Source organism: Trifolium pratense, linkage group LG2 (assembly GCF_020283565.1).
Source record: "Trifolium pratense cultivar HEN17-A07 linkage group LG2, ARS_RC_1.1, whole genome shotgun sequence".
NCBI lineage: Eukaryota > Viridiplantae > Streptophyta > Magnoliopsida > Fabales > Fabaceae > Trifolium > Trifolium pratense.
The window spans coordinates 18,497,712-18,518,329 of record NC_060060.1 but is presented as its reverse complement, the minus strand read 5'-3'; the positions used below and the strand labels follow the sequence as shown (position 1 = coordinate 18,518,329).

General features: G+C 30.6%; 1 protein-coding gene across 2 annotated transcripts; it reads left to right on the top strand.

Annotated features, from left to right (window-relative positions):
- Positions 1 to 12,916: 12,916 nt before the first annotated feature.
- On the top strand, positions 12,917 to 16,321 carry LOC123903800. 2 transcript variants are annotated; one of them, XM_045953420.1, is made up of 5 exons: positions 12,917 to 13,092; positions 13,452 to 14,446; positions 14,558 to 14,623; positions 14,719 to 14,771; positions 15,165 to 16,321. In XM_045953420.1, the coding sequence occupies exons 2-5, from the start codon at positions 13,463 to 13,465 to the stop codon at positions 15,964 to 15,966; spliced, it is 1,905 nt and encodes a 634-aa protein (XP_045809376.1). In that variant the 5' UTR covers positions 12,917 to 13,092; positions 13,452 to 13,462; the 3' UTR covers positions 15,967 to 16,321. The 2 variants fall into 2 exon arrangements, with proteins under 2 accessions (XP_045809376.1, XP_045809377.1); XM_045953421.1 differs by having other exon boundaries at positions 12,925 to 13,092; positions 13,452 to 14,437.
- The last annotated feature ends 4,297 nt before the right edge of the window (positions 16,322 to 20,618 follow it).

Genomic DNA, 20,618 nt, shown 5'->3' with positions numbered 1-20,618 from the left:
AAATAAATAGTTGATCAACATTTTATGTAATATTAATGATCAAAGTGTTATGCTTCACCATACAAATGTCGGATATCACGAAGCGTAAACAACATTGAATCAATTAAATACATAAAGAAATGATGCTTATTTATTTATTTAATTTTAATTATTATTATTTGATCTTTATAAGTATACAAGGTTCAAACGATTCATAATCATATAATAATCAAAAATAAAAACTACTTGTGATTTCATAGAATAAGAATTGCGTACCTCAGTTGGTAAGCTCGTGCTGATAACGTGTTATAAACTAATGTAAATAAGAACAATAGTATAGATGAAGAAGAGAGAAAAGAATAGTGTATGTTATTCATCACTAGGATTAAGGTTACAATATAGTGATACATAGTATCTATATATAGGTAAATATATTGGGCCAATTACATGGGTCAGGACATCCACTAATAATATTCATAACAGATACAAATTTCTTCTAAAAATATAATGAATCAATCAATAATTCCTTAAAAAAAATCAAGGGATCAATATAAACAAATAAAATCAATGAATCAATTTTAAAAAAAAAAAAAATTGATCAAGGGAAAATGAAAAAACACACCTTCATCAATGAATCCAAATATACACTATATGAACAAAACAAAAAATTCCAACCGTGAATGAAAAAAAAAATCAATATAACCATGAATCAAATGTCAAGAAAATAGAATACAATGAATAGTAAAAAAGTAGAATTCAAGAACTAATGATTGAGAAATCTAAATTTTAAGAAGGGCAAAAGGGCAAAATAAGGAATCATTAGAATCTCAATTGAGAAAAGTTTTTTTTTTCTCTGTTTGTGATGTTTCTTCCACTATGTGTTTTGGTCGTAAATTGCAAGTGTCATGGTGTTGCCTACAATGAGATTGTGCATACAGATTGAAATACAAAAATTGTGCATACAGACGATCGAAAATATATATAATAGTGAAAGAAGTCATGGATTATAACAATGTTGTTGAGAAAAGAAAAAAAAAATATTGACGCGTGCAATCAGTGTGTGTTTTGAAACAAAAAAAAAAATCTCATGAAATCTCATGAATTTTGGTGAGATTGTTGAATGAAGATTTTCTTTGTATTTTCAACTAAAAAGTCTCACAAAATCCTTTCCATAGAAGAATCCGTTGAAATCCATAGATTTTTGAATACCAAGAGACATTTTATAAGTCCATTAAAATCTCAATTGAATACCAACGGATTTGGTTGCCTTGAAAAAAAAATCTTGAATGTCTTAATTGAATACCACAAGATTTATTTAGATTTTATAAAAGTCTTGATTGAATACCATATGATTTTTTAATCATAAAAAAGTCTTTTAAAATCCATCAAAATCTCAATTGAATACACCCCCCTAAGAGTTGTCGCAAGTCACTGACAAAGAAGGAAAAAATGCGGAAATTGATTATCTCCACTATTTAGCAACTGTAGTCTATTTATGTAGATGGGTGAGAATGTTGGATTAAAAGAGAGATAGAGAGAAAGTTCACTAAGAAAGAGGATTGAAAGGTATAGAATCGAGATCCCTAAGTGCGTAAGTTGGTAGAAGTTTTGGCTCAAACCTACCCGCTATTTCAGCGGCGCTACTTTCCACCCCCACATGAATAAAAAAAACGTTACATATTTCTGACATAAATTGTTTAGAAATGTCATTTTAGATTGCACATAATTTGTTCTTTTTTTATATGTGTACTTTCATTATTGAACTCGTGTCGAGTGGCATGGAAGTTTTTTCCGCTATTTTTTCAGGCTAACAATTTTTCAAAAAGGAAAAATGTGACAGTAACAATTTAACAATTTCACTGTACAATGTACAAAATCCATTGAACCAAAATTATATTGGTATTAGGGGTGCTCGCGGTTCGGTTTGGATCGGTTATGAGGCAAAAAGTCATCCGATCCAAAGAAAAAATAGCATGCGGTTTGGTTCGGTTTTTGGATGAGCAAGAAAAATATCCGATCCAATCCAATCCAATTTTATGCGGTTTACTTCGGTTCGGTTAGTTCGGTTTTATTCGGTTTTTAAATAAACAATGCATAAATACTTGTAATATAAAAGAATATATTTTATCTGAAACTATTAGAAAAAAAAAATTAAGCAAACAACTAATTATATATATAGGATACTTGGTGGACGGTTTAGAAAGTCATATTTTCAAGATTGCAAGAGAAAATCAAAGAGTATTATTATGTAAAAGAAAAAGAACCAATAAAAAATTTAGGATTGTTGCCGTTATGACAATTGAGTTTTAACCATGGGATTTTATATGGATTTGGAGTAACTACAAGATATATAAAATAATTTAAAACCAATATATATATATTGGTTAATGTAATATATCATACTAATAAAAAGAAAAATAAGTATTAAAATATATGTATGCGGTTTGGTTCGGTTTGGATCGATTTTGAGAAATCAATCCAAAATCCGATCCGATCCAGCGGTTTTTACAAAAGGGCATCCAAATGCATCCAAAATTATTTGGTTTTTTGCGGTTTTTGGTTTTTTTGGATCGATTTTCGGTTTTTAATTGGATTGGTTTGGATTTGAGCACCCCTAATTGGTATTAGTTTGCAATTTGAGTTGATTGTTTGGTTTGCCATTCCTCAAGGAAGGAACGTAGTGTGTAATTTGGTGTAAGCAATGTGTGTTTCAGCCTTAAATTTTGATGTATCATGTCCTGAATGCAACCATTGTTCTATTGCTTGAAGCTCATAGGAAAATCCATCTGCTGCCACATGTGGATTTTTCATCACCTCCTTTAGAGCTTTTAGATTGAATTTTGATCAAATAAATAATATACTTTAATAAGATTGAATGGCTGAGATTAACCTGCAATCAAATAGTGACCACGGGGAATCAATTTCCTACTACCTACCATACTATCCATTACTCAAAAGACTCATGATGGATGTTAACCGGTTGGTAACTCTTTCACTGAATTTAGAATTAGCAAAATTTTCTAGTCCACTCATATATGATCTTTTTTGATATTCCACTCATATATGATCTATGTTCAGCAAAGACCAAGAAATTTACTTTACATTAGTACAACATAAATTAGATGCAATAGCATGTTATAACTCAAGAAAATTAAGATATTTGAAAAATTGAAAAATCAATGGAAACATAACAACCTAAGCAAAAATATTCACCACGTGTGTTCATCTTTCCTTGTCCAGCACAAGGCGGCCGTGTAAACCCAATGTTAAAGCTAGTTGAACTTCTTGCAATTCATAATCTCCACACAACTTTCCTCAATACAAAATACATCCGCAACCATCTCATTCAATTCAATTATGATATTTAAGCTCTTTTGGAATGTTATCCTAAGCTTCAATTCAAGACTATCTCTGATTTTCATGATGATGAGGAGGAACATCCTGGATTTGGAGAAAAGATAGGTGATGTAGTTGTGGCATTGACTTTGTATGGTAAACCTCTTTTGCGAGATATTGTTGTCTCTGAGAAAATAAGTTGTATGATTGTTGATGGAATCTTTAGAGACCTTGCTATTGATTTGGCTCATGATTTGTGATACAATTGATTACTTTTCGTACTGTTAGTGCTTGTTGCTTATGGGCTTATTTGTTCCTAAGCTCATTCAATGCAATGAACTATTAGATGTAACTATTGATTTGTTTTTATTTTAATTTTCTCTAATTTAAAACTATGTTGTTATATTTATGCAAATTTGCAAAGCACGAACATTCATCGAATTAGGCTATTCATTTTATTTTATAATTTACTTAATTTTAAATCATATTGTACGCACAACAATCACTTAAAGCAAATGCATTGATCCTCAACACATTTGAGGATCTAGAAACTCCAATCCTCTCTCAAATTCGTCTCCACTTCCTCAAACTCAACGTCTACCACTACAACATTTTGGCTCTATCGCAACGCTTAATACAAGACGCTTAATATAAGATGACCCAACCCAATAAAATACAAGACTTATTTAAAATAAATTTAGTTTTTTTTTCTTCTATTCATTCATACAATCGGTGCCAAATTTTGGATTACTTGTTGCCACTTTACTCTTTTATTGTCGTTCTTGCTTCTTTTTGTCTCTCCGGTCTTCATACTCGTTCTTCTTCTTCACTGAATTTCTAGTGTAACTTACTTTTTTATTTTATTACTTGAATCAACATCACATACGACGTGGTTTACATTTTTTCCCAGTTCATTACCTTAAACATATAGTCAAATATTTTCTTGATGATTAGAGTGACTACATACATGTTTATAAGTATATAATCAATGGACTTATGGCATACTTCCTTGATGATTTTATCTCATAAGTTACATACATGTTTTTCGTAACAACACAAGTGTCAACATAAAAAATAAAATAAAAAACAAACAAAAACTTTTTGTTTGACAGGCCGGCCCGCCAACTCGATTGTCCGCCATTAAACGGGTCGGTCTGTGATTTTAGACTCGGTCACCTAAGTTGGCTCGGCTCGTACCGCTTTTAGACGGGCTTAAGCGGGCTGAGCCTAAACGGGGCGGGCTTGCCCGCTTTGCCACCCCTAGTTGCGGTAGTATATTGATTTTTCGCCAGTTTTATATATAGGTGGAAAACCATTCTCAAATATAAAAAGAGAACAGTTTCCTATCTATCCTCTAAAAAACGATTAAAAACCGCTTTATAGAAATTTTTATTTTTATAATAAAATTATGAGTCGGAATCCATTAACACCGGATGTTAAATTTTATTTTGACACCAAATCTTGTACATTTATTCTATTTGATCTAATCGCCAAGTTTAATCTCATAACTAATAAAAAAATGGTGAGCACTCCGGTACACATCTTATGTGGACGTGTACCGGTACATTGTTAAGGTGTATAATTTTAATTGGTCCACATGTAATAATAATTTAACATGTCATTTCAAGACTTCTTTCAATAGAAATTTCCTAAATTACTCTTTTAATTTACAAAAATTTTAAAATGGAAATTAAAGAAATTTCCTAAATTGCCTTTTGTCAAAATAAAAAGAGATGTTAGATGAGATGAGATTTTTAATTTACAAAAATTTCAAAATGGTTTTTTTTTTTTTTTTTTTTGTGAAATTGACAACAGGGTTTTAATATGTATAATTTTTTGCTTTTCATCAATTTATATTATTTTTTATACTTATAGCACCACTCGTTTTGAAGCATTTCTTTCAATTTCTCGTAAAGTTCATATTTTTATTTCATATACGCAATTTCGAGATTTTTCAATTTCCGGCGGTTGGATTTTTTTTGTTTTAGGTTGTGGGTATCATTCTTCTCTTTCTTGCATCAAAAAATTCTTACTAAATACCCCCCCCCCCCGATCCTATATATAAGAAAAAGTTTATTTTTAAATTCAATGTAAAGTTGATGTATCTAGACTATAATGTTATCTAGATACATCAAATTTACAATGAATCTAAAAAATAAACGTTTTCTTATATATAGGATCGGATGGAGTAGCATTTTCCTTTAGAGTATGTTTGGTTCGACGTAGATGGAGGGAAGGGGAGGTGGGGAAATATTTGTAATAAAGGGTAATTTTGGTAGAAACTCTCAAATATCTCAAATGTTATATATTTTTTTAAAAACTCTCTCAAATATTATATATGCGGTACTTCTTTTTTTTTTTTTAAACTCTCTCAAATATATATATATTTTTTTGTAGAAACTCTCAAATATTTTTTTTGTACAATATTTGAGATATTTGAGAGTTTCTACCAAAATTACCCTTTACTAAAAATATTCCTTCAAATTATTTTATTGTTTAATCAAACAAACTTAACGCCTTTCATTAACTAGTAAATGTTCAATACATAAGGGAATAATCTCAAATCTACGAAAACTAGCCCAAGAATTGGCCGCTCGAGCAAGTGAATGAGCAATCATATTCGCTCGTCTCCTAACAAACTTCACTTCAAAGTTTATACACGATAACATAATTTGGATAATATCAGCAACAATTAAACTAAATTCCGAATTACCACTACGCCTCGTTCGAATAGCTTCAGTCAACACATGCGAGTCGCTTTCAAATTGAACCCTATCCAGACCTCTATTAGGTAAATGAATATTATATTAGATCATTAAATTATTAGGTAAATGAATATTTTTCCGAAAGAAATCATTTTTTATCATTTAAAATATTATAATAACTAAATACTATTTATCAAAATTATAAAAAAAATATAATTTTTATCACTCATGATAGTCAATATTGATTTTTTTTATGAAAAAATGTAAAAACGTTTGTGTATTGCTTATAAAACATTGAAATTGTGTCTTTTCTTATGAAATTATTATCTCTGTAATACAATAATCGGCAAATAATTTTTTGATTTAATAAATAATTATTAATTTATTAATTAGTTGATCTAATGTACCGGTAGATTGAATTTTTTCATATGTACCATAGAAACCCCCTAATAAGTTTGAGGACTTTTCTTACTTAATCCCTCAACAAGTTTTATTAGAAAATTGAGGTTTTCATGTAGTGTGTGATTCTTCAAAAAAAAAAAAAGATTAATTCTACCAATTATGATTAAGGGTGCGTTTGATCTGCTAAAATTTAAGGGACTTGACAGGACAACTTCAGTTGTATTGTACGTGTTTGATTTTAATTTTTTTCTCAAACAATTCAATACCACCTAATTAGAACGAGACACATGACATTTAAATTTTTAGCAATATAACATTTCTATGTCAACTAATTGGATTACCTGTGAATCAAAAACCTAGTTATCAGAAAAAAAAATTATTAAGTTGCTACCAATTCTACCGATAAGAACTAAAGAAATAAATTGACCAAATTGAAATGTAAAACACTTAAGAATTTAAATGTTGACAATGTAACAGTTCAACATCAACTAGTTAGATTAACTATGACTCAAGAAACGTAATCTTTTATATTATAAGTTTGTATACACAAGCAAACTCTAAACCCTAATTTGTTTTCTCTGTTTTCCCTCTATTTTATCTTGCAATTTTTATTAAAAAATAATACAATTTTGTCTTTACTAGGATTCGAACTCACACCCCTTCAATGCAAGACAATATTTCCAACCATTATGACAAGTATACCGATTGTGATTAAAATTATGTGCAATAATTGATAAGCACCATCAATTTTAAAAGTATATCATATCAAAATTATTGTTGACTCTATATTATTCATCACGAAATATTTGTATGTCTTTCCTGATCAATGATTTTTTTTCCACCGGATCATAAATTTAGAGAATAATTATCATGTGGGATTTGGAAAGTTATTATCACGTGTAATTTGGAAAGTTATTATCAAACTCAATTCTGCTAAATCAATTTTTTTTGCAATACAACCAAACACAACCATAGTCATGTCACTAATCACATTCATTATTTTGTTTTTAATATTGCATATTTAATATTAACCGATGATCAATTGATATAAGGGAGATTCTATGGTACATTCCCTTTTTGGACTGTTTTGGTGCAGTCCTTTTTTTTAACCAATAGAATTCATTTTAATTCTTACATCAGCGCAAGTCTATGGTAAGTCCTTTTTTTTAACAAACTTTTATTTATTGCATATGAGTCCCCCATCAAGTAAATATTCATTTACAAATTACAAAAAAAAAATTTATTTCAATTAAAAAAAATCATGCCTAAAAAAACCCATCAATATTTCAATTAAAAAAAAGTCATACTTAAATCCCTAAATAATATATGTGATAACATCCATTTTCTTTCTAACATCAAGAAAACCCTAAATCCCAAATTGAAAAACCATCTCAATATCTGTATCACAAATTTAAGCTCAAATTCCATGTTCTTGTCAAATTCCATCTATGCTATCACTTCGTACCAAAATCAGTGTTTTTTTTTGTGGTAGAAACAGTGTTTTTATATTTTATTTTATAAAAAGGTGAAGTTATTTATTTTATAATAACCGAACTATACATCTAGTTTGTTAAAAAAAAAAAAGAATAATGTGAAAATTGTTGAGTGATTATAGCAGATAATCACTCAACTATTAAATATACAGATAATCACAACAAAAAATTAATATTAAACATTTGGGGCTTGATTTACATTAAATTATTATCATTATTATTAATTATTACTTAAAGCCTAAAATGAAACAACAGATTTCAAACGAAATAAGGGGCACCAACAACTTTCTCATTGATGACCAGCTATTAATATTCATTTCTCTTTTGTAACAAAAAATAAAAAACCATTCAGATTAAAAATAAAAAAACTATTAATATTATTAAAAGATTAATATTAAAAAAAATTGATTTTACCAATCCACTAAGAATATTTTATTTTACCAATTCATTAAGCATATCATCTCGCAATACAAGTTGTAACTAATGAGACAAATTTTTAAAAATAAACTACAAAGTTCAACTAAATAATTTGCATGAAATAAGCCTGCAAAATTTAATCACGATGTAACAGACCATAGCAGATTTCATCTGAAATACTCAACGTTGATTAGCAGATTTCATCACTTGTTGTAACAGACCATAGCATGAATTTGAATTTTCCCCAACACTCATTCCATATATTGGGTATACGGATGGTACATGCATTGGTTGAAGTTCATACATTGGAGAGAATTGTCTGGTTGTGCTTGTAACATCCACAAGTGATTTTGAGAACTGAGAATTTTCAATTTTAGTGATTTTGAGACTTAGAGATGAAAGGAGGTGGTGATGAAGAGAGGTTTCAATTTCTTTTCTTTTTTCTTTATATCGTAGAAAGCCAAAGTAACTGACTTTGTTTCTTTTTTTTTTTAATCACAATTAAAATAAAAAACAATTTAAATATTGGGGTAGTTTTATAACTTTTAATATGATAGGGACTTAGTTGAAATATTATTTGATATAAAGATACATGGTAGGTACTATATAAGTGGTTTGTACCATATAATTTAAAATTAGTCAATACTTCATTTTCATTGGTCAGATTAAAACTGCACCAAAACAGTCCAAATAAGGGGCTGCACCATAGAATTTTCCTTGATATAATATGCACTAGCAGACCAATTGTGATTTAAATTATGTCCACAAAGTGTTAAGCTCCATCAACTTTCATAGGAAAGATTTCATACGACAATTAAGCACCATCAATTTTCATTGCACAATTTAAACAATTAAAAACCGATAATCTCTTATATTATAAGCTTGCTAACATAAGCTAACCCTAAACCAATTTTTCCCCCTCTCATTTTCTCTTTATTTTTATTGCAGCTTTATATTAAAAATATACAGATTTGTCATCGAACCTGCATCCCTTACTTACAATAAAACCTTTCAACCGCTAAAACATGTGCTTCAATTATGAAAGAATTTAGGAATCCTAATATGTTAACCCTGTTTTCAATAAATTTGAACGGCGAAATTAATCACAATTTTTATTTATTTATGGATGTCTACGTAAGTTTATGTTCTTGATTATGTCTTTAATTTTTTTTTAACCTTTAATTATCATCAATTTTTTAACCTTTAGTTATCAGCAATTTTTTTTAATAAGTAAACAAAACGATGGGGTTCCAAAATTATTTAAAAAATATATAAAATATAAAATAAGCACATAAATAAATATAGAATAATTAGTCCATGAAATTTCCTATACTACTCTTATTGAAAATGCTCTTAGAATTTTTGTATTTTATTTTTTATTGTTACATATTACATCTAATTAGACCCATGCACCGCATGGGTCAAAGTTCTAGTTCATATGAAATGAGTGTTAAGTCTCAACTAATTTTCTCAACTGTGAGGGAATCAATTCATCTCAATTAATTTATTCAACTTGACCTAATTGAAATGATAAACACTTAAAAAGTTGAATTTCAACATTCTAGCTAACAGTTCAGTCTCATATTGTTGGACGAATTATTACACCAAAAACCTAGTTATTATGAAAGGATTGTTAAGTCACAACCAATTAGACTGAAAGGAACTAAGGAGATCAAACATTCTCAATCTCACTATTCAACTTGACCAAGTGGGAATGAGAAACACTTAAGAATTCAAATTCTAAAATCAAACAATTCAACATCAACTAGTTAGATTAACTATGACTTAAAAAAACTTAGTTCAAATGAAATGACTATTAAGTCTCAACTAATAATGTCAATTGTGTCAACAGAAATAAAAAATTTTAGATCAAACCCTTCAACTTAAAACATAGTTCATAAGCAAACTTAACTAATTATACTTACTTTATTAAGTAATTCAATTTTTCTCATTCAAGTCGTTTAATATCACTTGATTGACAATAACTTATGAATTTAAATTTCGACAACCAAGCATGTCGAACAATATCAAAAGTTCATTTACAAAACTTTAGTATTTTTTAATATGAGACGAATTAAATATGAATTTTCTAAATCAAAATATCAAGATAAAAGTAACGGATATTTTGACCTAGAAATCAAATTTTGTGCTCCTTACTTTTGGACAAACTTTTTATAATGCGCTATACATATTTGCAAAATCATCAGAAATATACATTAACTTTACAACATGACCAAAATTGCATGCATAAACATTTTGTGGGGATCAAAACATGACATTTTCTTATGAAGATAAAAAATAAATTTAGTAATTTTGTATCGATAACAAACTTATTTAACCCGGTAAAATATAACGAATCACTAAAAATTAAAAATATTACAATAAAATATATAAACATATTAAAAAATTAAAGGTTTTTTTACTAAAAAATAAATATTTTTTAATAATTATATGCACTAATGATTAGGTGGTAAATGAATATTTATCTTTATAAACTAATAATATTAAAAAAAATGAAATATTAAAATCGTAGTTGGATCAATCATATTAATAATTTTAAAAGTTTTTTTTTTGTTTGAATAATTAAAAAAGTTATTAAAATTATATTTTAATTTTTAAGAAAATACAAAATACTAAATTAATATTATTTATAAGATATTAGAATAATATTAAAATATTTGAACTTGTTGAAAATCATATATAAGTTGAAAGATATGATGCATGATTTGATTTATTGTGGAAGGATACATTTGCCAATATTAAAAAGTAGTGTTTAATATAAAAAACTTAATAAAGAAACAAAATCTGCATTAATTTTTTTTTTGTTGACAAATCTGCATTAATTACTATATTACTTGTTAACCACATCAGCAGTGTACCGGTACACATCCACATAATATGTGTACCGAAGAATTCACCTAAAAGAATATCAACTCTAGACAATTAAATTCCTTCTTTTTTTTTTGTAGAGAAATTAAATTCCCTCTTTATAATCCCCCCAAAAAAAAAATCCCCCCTTTATGGAAGGTATTTTTTTGGTAGAGATTTATGGAAGGTTTCTATTATTTTTTTTTTTACGGAAATAAAGGGGAATTTAATTAATTGTCTATGATTTGAATTTTTTTTTATAAGTTATGAGATTAAATTTTAGATCAAATAGAATAAATGACAGAATTTGATGTTAAAATAAAATTTGACACCTAGTGTCAACGAATTCTAACTTTAAAATTATACAAGTAATTCGTTCTTTTAAATTGGATGAAATACAAATAGAACCGTTCTCATTGGTTACAAGCTTATTTTTTGGTGAAATTTTGAAAATAAAATTCTAATTTCCGTAAAAAAACAAATAACTAGAGAGGACTTAAATTTCATTCTCCAAAAGCACGAACACTTTAGTCATAAGTCATAACCCAAATTTCATCCTGAAATCAATTTATGCCCCAAATTTCTTCTTCTTCTTCTTCTTCTTCTTCTTCTTCTTCTTCTTCTTCTTCTTCTTCTTCTTCTTCTTCTTCTTCTTCTTCTTCTCAAAATCGATTCTCCTCAAACGAATCCCTTCATCCCCAACTCTGAGATTGATTCTCATAAATTTAGGGATGGCAATGGGTAGGATACTATAGTACCCATCCCCATACCCGCAGTTTGAAAAAATACATGTACCCATCCTCATACCCGCGTGGGTAACAACCTTTGTACCCGTGCCCATACCCTATGGGTACCTAGGTACCCATACCCGTACCCGTTACCCGCAATTTTACTAAAAATAAATCGATCAATTATAAAATATCATATTGTTTTAATATAATTAATTATTTTTTTAAAGATTTTAATGTTGATTCATCAAAATTATAAACAAAAATTTTACTAACTTCATGTTAAAGTTCATTTCTTTGTTGACATATTCACGTTGTGTTTGTATTATGTTATAAATAAAAAAAATTATTAAAAATGTGTAATAATTTAATAGTGTTGTATTTTTTAAAATTGATATACATATGTAATTATATAATAATATATATAAAATAAATAAATATATATTATGCGGGTATGGGGTGGGTACTAAGGTACTCGCACCCGCACCCATATCTGTTCATTTTTGCGGGTAATTACTCATGTCCGTGCCCGTACCCAAAATGCGAGTTTTTACCCTATTCGTTATGGGTATTTTTTGCGGTTGCACATTGGGTATGAGTCAAATTGCCATCCCTATCCAAAGAAACATGAACTATGCGTCTTGTCAAAACGCACGCTAGGCTCACTCAAAGAGAACAGGATTCTCGCAAGGTACTCACTCTTCATTATTTGTTTTCATTTTTCTCTCTGTTTTTTTTTTCTTCTTCTTTTGCTTCTTCCATATGAGTCGTGTGTATTATGTTTTTTTACACCAGAATGTATATAAACTAAAACGAGAAGACTTTGTACCGTGAAAACCAGAAGCGGGAAATTATAATCTTTTAAAATCTTCAAGATATAATCCCACAAAATCAATTAAAATCTTCAAGATAATCTCACAAAATCTTTTAAAATCTTTAAAAAAAATTTTTTTGTTAAAATTGTCTTTAGAAATCACCAATCCAATACATCCACTTATATTCCAAAAACAAAAACTCCTAAAAAAAAACATAGCAGCACTGCTTTTGCTTTTAACCTTCATCCTTCGAAAGCAAACCGCCGTCTGCCAAACCGCCGTCGCCGCCTTCTGCTTTTGCTTCTTCGCCTTGTTCCGTCTTCTCCGCCTTCTATTTCTGTTTCAATCGGTGAGTGTCTTCTTCTCTGTTTCAACCGATGTTTCAATCGGTGAAAAGATATTTATTTTCTGCTTCTAACCTGATTCATGGTTTCTGTTTCTTCAACTCCTAATTTCAGCTTCTCTTTCTTCAAATTTGAACTTCTGTTTCTATAAATTTTTATTTATCAAAATAATATAATATAATTTCTGCTTATAATTTCTTCAAATTTGATTCATCATATGTGTCTGTTTTCATGTTTGAATATAGTATTGATGAATCATGAACTTGTGTTCTCTGTACGCCATTAGTATTTTTCACAAAAACTGTCTCGACGAGGGATCGATGAGTTGTTGATGAGTTGACTGTGTTTGTGTTTGATTATGCAGAGTTGTAAGTTATGGATTTAGATAAGTACATTAATAAATATCCTAATGTTTCAAGAGGAGAGCTCGAGAAGTTGAGCGCTTGTCATTTTAATAGGGTGAGCGGCGAGTCACTGAGCGAGTCAATGTTTGAGTGTTTTGTTAGGCGACGCCATGAGGAAAGGCAAAGAGAGAAGGAAAATGGGAGAGCAGCTCTTCGAACGCGGCCTTTAGTACAAGTGTTATCGGTGACTGTGCAACCAAAAAGGAGTCCGCTTCTTATTTACGGGGAGATTTGTGGTGAAGTTTATGATTCTGGAGCGAAGCAGGTCCATGAACTTTATAAACGTCAGCCTGATGCTGCTGAAATAGTTGGGACGAACACCGAGTTAAGTTTAATCGGTCAAGATTTCTCAAGTTTCCCTCCACGTACACTTACACCATTAAGTTGGATAAATGTGGAGTTGTACGATGGAAATAATCATACATTTGCAAAGCAGCGCTTTTGTTTGGATGAGGACCAATTTGAAAATGATTATGAAGAGGTCAAATGTAGGGAAATTTCTTGTATTCAAGGCAATATTACTTTTAAGTACATCATAATTCCATTTGGTGTTCAGTGCCGCATAAGTTTCAAGATTCTTGATAGACACTTAGTAAATGACCACATTGATGTCAACGGAAAAATTGTCGTTCGCTATGGCAATACATATGGAAATTGTATTGACGAAGAGTGTGTCATATTTGATAAGCAAAATTTTGATTTTGAACGAGTCGGATTTGAAAGTAAGGCAAGATTTTTAAAGATCCCTAGATGTTGGTTGGCTACACCTGCATACGCTCCTTTTATTGTCACTCTAGATTTATCAGAATTTGGAACAAGTAGAAAGATTCTTAATGAGACCATAGAGTTACTAGAGGGATCAACGTCTGCAGATTCATTCTTTCAAGAAGAGATGGGTCTCCTTATTATGGTTGAGGCCGAATGGTTTGAACCTGACCCTTATGGGGTATGTAAGGTATTTAATTTAGTTTTTTAGTCGTCATTGTAGTTTTGTTCTATTTGTTACTATTCCATTCGTTTCAAGTCACATCAGTCACAAGTTTTATGTTATATTGTCTTTTAACAGTCACCTAGCTTACTAGAAATCTCCGCAAAAGACATGGAAGAGTTGGATACCGATGGAGAAGATGAGGTTTATTCTCTTCTTTTTTTTTTTGTACTTTTCTTTCTAATTTATTTTTCTGTCATGTTTTTGGAGCTCATATGGGTTCTTTTTACTTATTTCAGTCTTCTGATGAAGAATCTGATGATGATTTGCCATCCAACTTTGTGCTTTCAGGGTATGTAACTCTTGTGTATGTATATATATATATATTTGCCTAAAAGTTTTTAAATGCTCTTTGTTGTTCGATCAAAGTGTGTTGTCTTAGTTTTTCTTAGGTTGAGTCTTTTGCAATTTTAGAGATCCATCTTGTGAGAAAAGTCTATTGGTTTATAAGAATTTCAGAAAAATTGTTAGTCTTTTAGTGTATGTATTTAATTATGGTATAAAAAATTAATTAAGCAAAATAGACAAACAGATTCATGCTTTTACAACAACTTCTATACTCCGTATTGTGTTAAGCTTGAGCTTGTTTTTATTGTAGATTTGTGGTGGATTTGATTGAGTTTAGATCATTTATTTTTGAGATTGGTATATTTTAAGTTAATTTTTGCTCGAAAATTCTTATTAGGAATCTAAAACCTCATTGCACATGGCCATCTCCTGCTGTGGAGATATTCTCAGTCTTCATTGGTCGTGAAAAGTCCAAGGCTATACAAATCCATGGTTCTTTTGAAGTTTTAATCGATGATGAAGTAAAGTATTACATATTCAAAAGAGAGGAAAGAGATGCTCTAAGGTTACAAGAACATGTGAATACCACACCTATCCTAGATGGCTCTCGACTTTTTGAGAATTTCAGTTCTTTAGGAATGAAATTTGATATAAAGGACGTTGATGGTCGTTTAGCCATCAAAGGGTTTGTTGATTTTGATGCTAGGGTTCTTAGTTCTAATTTTTATCACGAGAAACAGCTATGTTCTTCTATTCTTGGTCAAAATGGATTCGCAGCTGTGCATTATTCCATCTTCTCTGAAGCTGTTTTGGCTAACATTAAGGTTTACTTAAACCTCAAAAGGGGAGGTGTTGATGTGTATCCTGAGGTGGTCTCTGGGAGTCTCATAACCCAATATAGTTGTTATGACTATTCAACACGATATAACAAAGATTACTATCGGATCGTGTTGTTTAAGAGTGATGAAGATTCGGTTCAAATAAGTTCTAATGGGACAATACCACTTTCTAGGAGCATGGTTGTTGTGCCAACATATTCCTCTCTTGTTGTCGATGTGAACCTTTCATTTGGAGACTCCTCCGGCCAGATGCTATCATGTGCTGAAATCATGAGATTTAAGATTAATGAAGGTAGAAAAACCATAGAAACAACTGATTATTCTCTTTGCATGGAGTTAGGTTGGTGTGAGATTAAGTAATATGGCAATGACATGAGACATTAGGGCGATGAATATTAGCGTGGATAGTCCTTCATGATAGAGTGCCAACTAGAGAGAATTTAATCCGGCATGGTGTTATCCGAGTAGATGAAGAACATCGCTGTGTTTTCTATGGTGAAGGGGCAGAGACTGTGACACATTTGTTGAATTTTTTTTAATACATACTGCATTACTGCACTTGTAAAAATCCATAAGTAGTTACAAAAAATATGATGTTCAATTAGCTCTTAATCCATTTAAGAGATAACACTTTAATACAGTTAAAGTGAGCTTATTAACAAAAATGTATGTAAATATTGATTCAAATTGCAATGAAAGGATTCTCATTTCTCAATCCTCCCCATTCTTTCTTTGTTTGCACCAAATGTACCTTATATGCTTGCTGTCTTATCTTTTGTGGGCCACTGTTATTGTCATTTATATCACAGAATGTAGGGATGGATGTAAAGTATAACTGAACTGAAGTTGTATTTTGACTTACTATCTGGCATATATATGAATGTGATAACATTTCAAAGTAAAACTCTCCAGCGGTGGATCCCTGTGTCATCCCAACAAAGGTATGGTAGCTCAATTGTTGGAGTCTACAGAATAGTTGAGGAGGTAAGCGTATCTTTTCACATGTCATGAACTCCATGCCCAATATAGAATATAGATGCATACATCATCTGTGGACCATGTTTTAATCTTTCTTGATGGATCCATGTTTGAAGCACCAGATGTCTTGAAATTGAAGAATTTCTTTGGGTGGTCCTGTTCTACATCAGGGTGAAGAACTCTGGGTCTATTTACATTAACTTAGCTTGATTATTTAAGTTTAGTCTAAAAGGTCAGACGGTGCGAATTGCTATGCAGTTATTACCAGAAGGAAAACATTCAATCGAATCTACTTAAACCTGTAGGCCCCCTTCAGGGATGATTATTTCACTTGTTTTAGTCACAAATTGATTGTTTCACAAGTTACCACTATCTTTTGTTAGGTAGGCACTGCAGCTGCAGTGTTCACGTAACACACTTCTATAGTGTGTCAATAATGGGTTTGATATCCTTAAATGAATTAATTCGATGCTAATAGATTCTTCATACCCTATAATGCATTTTCTTGCTAGATTCTTTAATAGAATTACCTAGTGAGGATATTGAATTTGTTATGTTCATCTTGTAGCTAGCAAGGACGATATAGTACCATCTTTACCTATTCTTACTCGATACTCAAAGGAGATTGGCATTAAGACATTTGTAAAGAAGGAGTTTAGAGATTCAATGAGGGATTCACTTAAGGATCCAAGGCTTTCTGAAGTTCGAAAGTCAACAGATATCAATGTTTTGGAAACTCCAACACTTTGCGTTCAATTAAATACCCTTTATGTGAGTACAATTAAATACCCTTTATGTGAGTACAATTAAATACCCTTTATGTGAGTACAAGCTCTAATTTACCACATATTATCTCAGGCTTTTGTCGATTCTCCATTTTTTTCATTACTTTACTTCCTTTACCTCCTTTAAACTAAAACTTATATTAAGTTTTATTGAAATAAACTTCAACTATACTCATTGTGCATGATGCTTGCTTGTTTAATTAACTCTGGCAATAAATTCTTCTTCTTTTCTGCTTTGGCTTTCGTCTTCATACTTTGCTGGTTTAGCTTATGAATTTATTGCTTTTAAATTGATTTCTATTAACTAATCATAATGAATTATTTTTTCCCATCGACAGTACGCTATCAGTCATCTAAGCAAGTTGGAAGACAGTATTTGGGAGCGTTGGACGAGGAGAATACATCATGGTAATGTTATAGTCAACAATGGTTTTTATTTGCTAGCCAAAAAAAAATGGTTTTTATTTGTTTTTGCAAAACAAATAACATGACCCAAGGTCCTAGATGCATCTGTATACATATATCATATAAAGACGTAGGCGAGCTTCCAATTATATTTCTTACCATATTCTGTATGACATTGATTTTTAGAGTTATGATTCTTCTTTGTCTAAAGAAAATGAATCCGTATATATTTGAGGACTCGGTTAATATGGAAAGACCCAAAGACATCTGCTTCATAGGATATTGAGATCTTCAGAACAGATCTGAACTGTCTAAGACATCACCATGGGATAATTTCTGATCATTGTTGCATCACTTACATGTGGTGGGTGTTGTTAGCTATCAGCAATTGTTTATGTTAGTCTTGTGCTGTTGAGTGTAATCCCCTCGTTTACTTGTACTTAATAATAGAAGGATAACTTTCAATAGAAAAAGGCTGGAAAACAGCCAAACACAATACAATTAGAAGCAGAATTTTCTGCATAATTTGACATAACAGAAGCCTTGGGAGCTGCCCCTACCCAAGTTCTATTTCCCACTAATCTAGCCAAAGAAGCTAAGTTATGAGCATCAATATTTTGATCTCTTCTAACAAACAAGACACTAACATTAGGCAAACTAGACAACAATTCCCTACAATCTTGAGCTACCATCTCAATGGCATCAATCTTCACCTTCTTAGCTATGCAGTTAACCACATTTTCTGCATCAGAAAAAATACAAACAGAGTGCAAACCTTGCTCTCGGACAAACTGGATTGCCCAGCGAACACCCAACGCTTCAGCCATAATTGGATCCACTGCAATGTCATCACACTTGCATGCACTGAAAGTTGTAATTCTGTCAAAAAAAAAAAACTTAAACAGGTTCAATCCAAAGAATTCACCTTATATATACCATAAATTTTTCGACAAAGATTACTCACTCCACTTATAAAAGTTGACACATGTTTTATGAAAATTAATTTTTACTAGGCGAGTTAACATTTCGTCAAAAATAGTTGAAGGCTTGAAGGTAAAGAAAGGGAAAAAAAACCAACAATATTGTTACCAAAAAGTTATCTCAGCAAAATAAAATAAACAAAAAAGTTTAACACAACACACATTAAAGTAAAGAGATAAATTAAAGAGAAAGTGATGAGGCAACAAGAGAAGCTTGAATTTTCACACATCACTGCAACCAACAGCCATACTACGAGGTCATTTTGGTAAATCCACTCCCACCTCCTTCACCAATCACTATCACTTATGTATGTATTCACTCTTTCAACACTCCTTGTGGCTACTACTCTTTGTAATAAAATTGACATCTATATTATCCTATTTCCAAAATATAAATGGGCTTGATTTCTAACATTTTGTTCAAAAAAGGTAACCATGGAAATTGGGTCTAACTCAGGATCATTGAACAAAAGAGTTTGAAGTTTTCTCTCCCTACTCCTCGCATTTCTTTTCTACCACCTGAATTTCTGTTTTGTCCTTGGGGGTACTGCGGTTTATACGAACCGAATTTTTTTATCATGCTAAAAAATTTCGGTTAATATAAACCGAAATATTGTGTTCCAAATTTTTTTCCAGATTTTCTGCTTAAATTCTGCATGAGACCCTCAACTTCCCCAATTTATTTGAAATACTAAACGATGTCCGATTTGAGTAAAAGACCATTCGTTGGAAAGCTTAGGGTGTCAAGAGTACAAATATAATTTTTGTTTTGAGGGTTAACTATCCAATTGGTTCAGTTTGACCAAATAATGGGTACTGGTACAGAAACAGAGCAAAAAATTTTCTCAAACTTGTAGGTAGATTTTCTCATACTATACTTAATGAAATTTAACAATTCCGGTGTCAATCCTGTAGTAAATTTTGTATTCTTTACACTAGATTAAAAATCATTAGCATACGACTTATATTCAGAGAGTTATGCTAAATTTACCACAGGTATCTCTACAACATTTTGCAGAAACTTTTCTCAAACTTGTAGGTAGATTTTCTCATACTATACTTAATGAAATATAACAATTCCAGTGTCAATCTTGTAGTAAATTTTATCTTCTTTATACTAGATTAAAAATCATTAGCATACGACTTATATTCAGAAAGATATGCTAAATTTATCATAGGTATCTCTGCACCAATTTTCACATAAATCTTTATTCTTTTCTTAACATTTATGTTATTTCGGTTTATATAAACCGAATTTTTTTTCCATGTTTAAAATTTTCGGTTCGTAGAAACCGAAATCAGTTGGCCAAATTTTTTCAAACCGCAAGGGACAAAATGAAATTTTTGGGCGTATAAACGAAAGGCGGAGGGTCGGGAGAGAAAACTTCAAAGTGGTTCCAGCCCTCTCCCAATCGCAGTTGCAGGGGATCAAACCGCGATCCTCCCTACTAAGTTCAGCATCAATCACCGTTAAACCAAATTGGTTAAGGAATATACTACTCTGATTTCAATAGTTTTGCTTAAATTTTAATAATATTAAATTTAAAGATTTTTATATTTAGTGGCATTTAAAGGTAGATATGCAACTATGATAGGGATATGGCCTAATATAAAATCCGCATTCGTGGGTATCCATTGTCATCACTACATGAAATCGGGTAAACTAATAGAAATCATATGTTCCGTACTAAATTTTGGTTATATGCATACTTTGGCAGGAGATAGTAGCTATTATTATGGATTCAGATTTGCCCTTAAATTCAACAGATTTTATAGCTATTGGTTTAGTTATTGAAAGTATTTGAATGAACCAAAAATTAACGAAAAGAAAAAAAAACTACCCTTTTTTTTGGTTATAAATAAA

What these genes read in the sequence shown, in the direction of transcription:
- LOC123903800 (XM_045953420.1), top strand. Translation starts at nt 13,463, where the DNA reads ATGGATTTAGATAAGTACATTAATAAATATCCTAATGTTTCAAGAGGA. An exon ending in ACCCTTATGGGGTATGTAAG is followed by an intron (nt 14,447 to 14,557) that starts GTATTTAATTTA and finishes GTCTTTTAACAG; the next exon opens with TCACCTAGCTTACTAGAAAT. An exon ending in ATACCGATGGAGAAGATGAG is followed by an intron (nt 14,624 to 14,718) that starts GTTTATTCTCTT and finishes TACTTATTTCAG; the next exon opens with TCTTCTGATGAAGAATCTGA.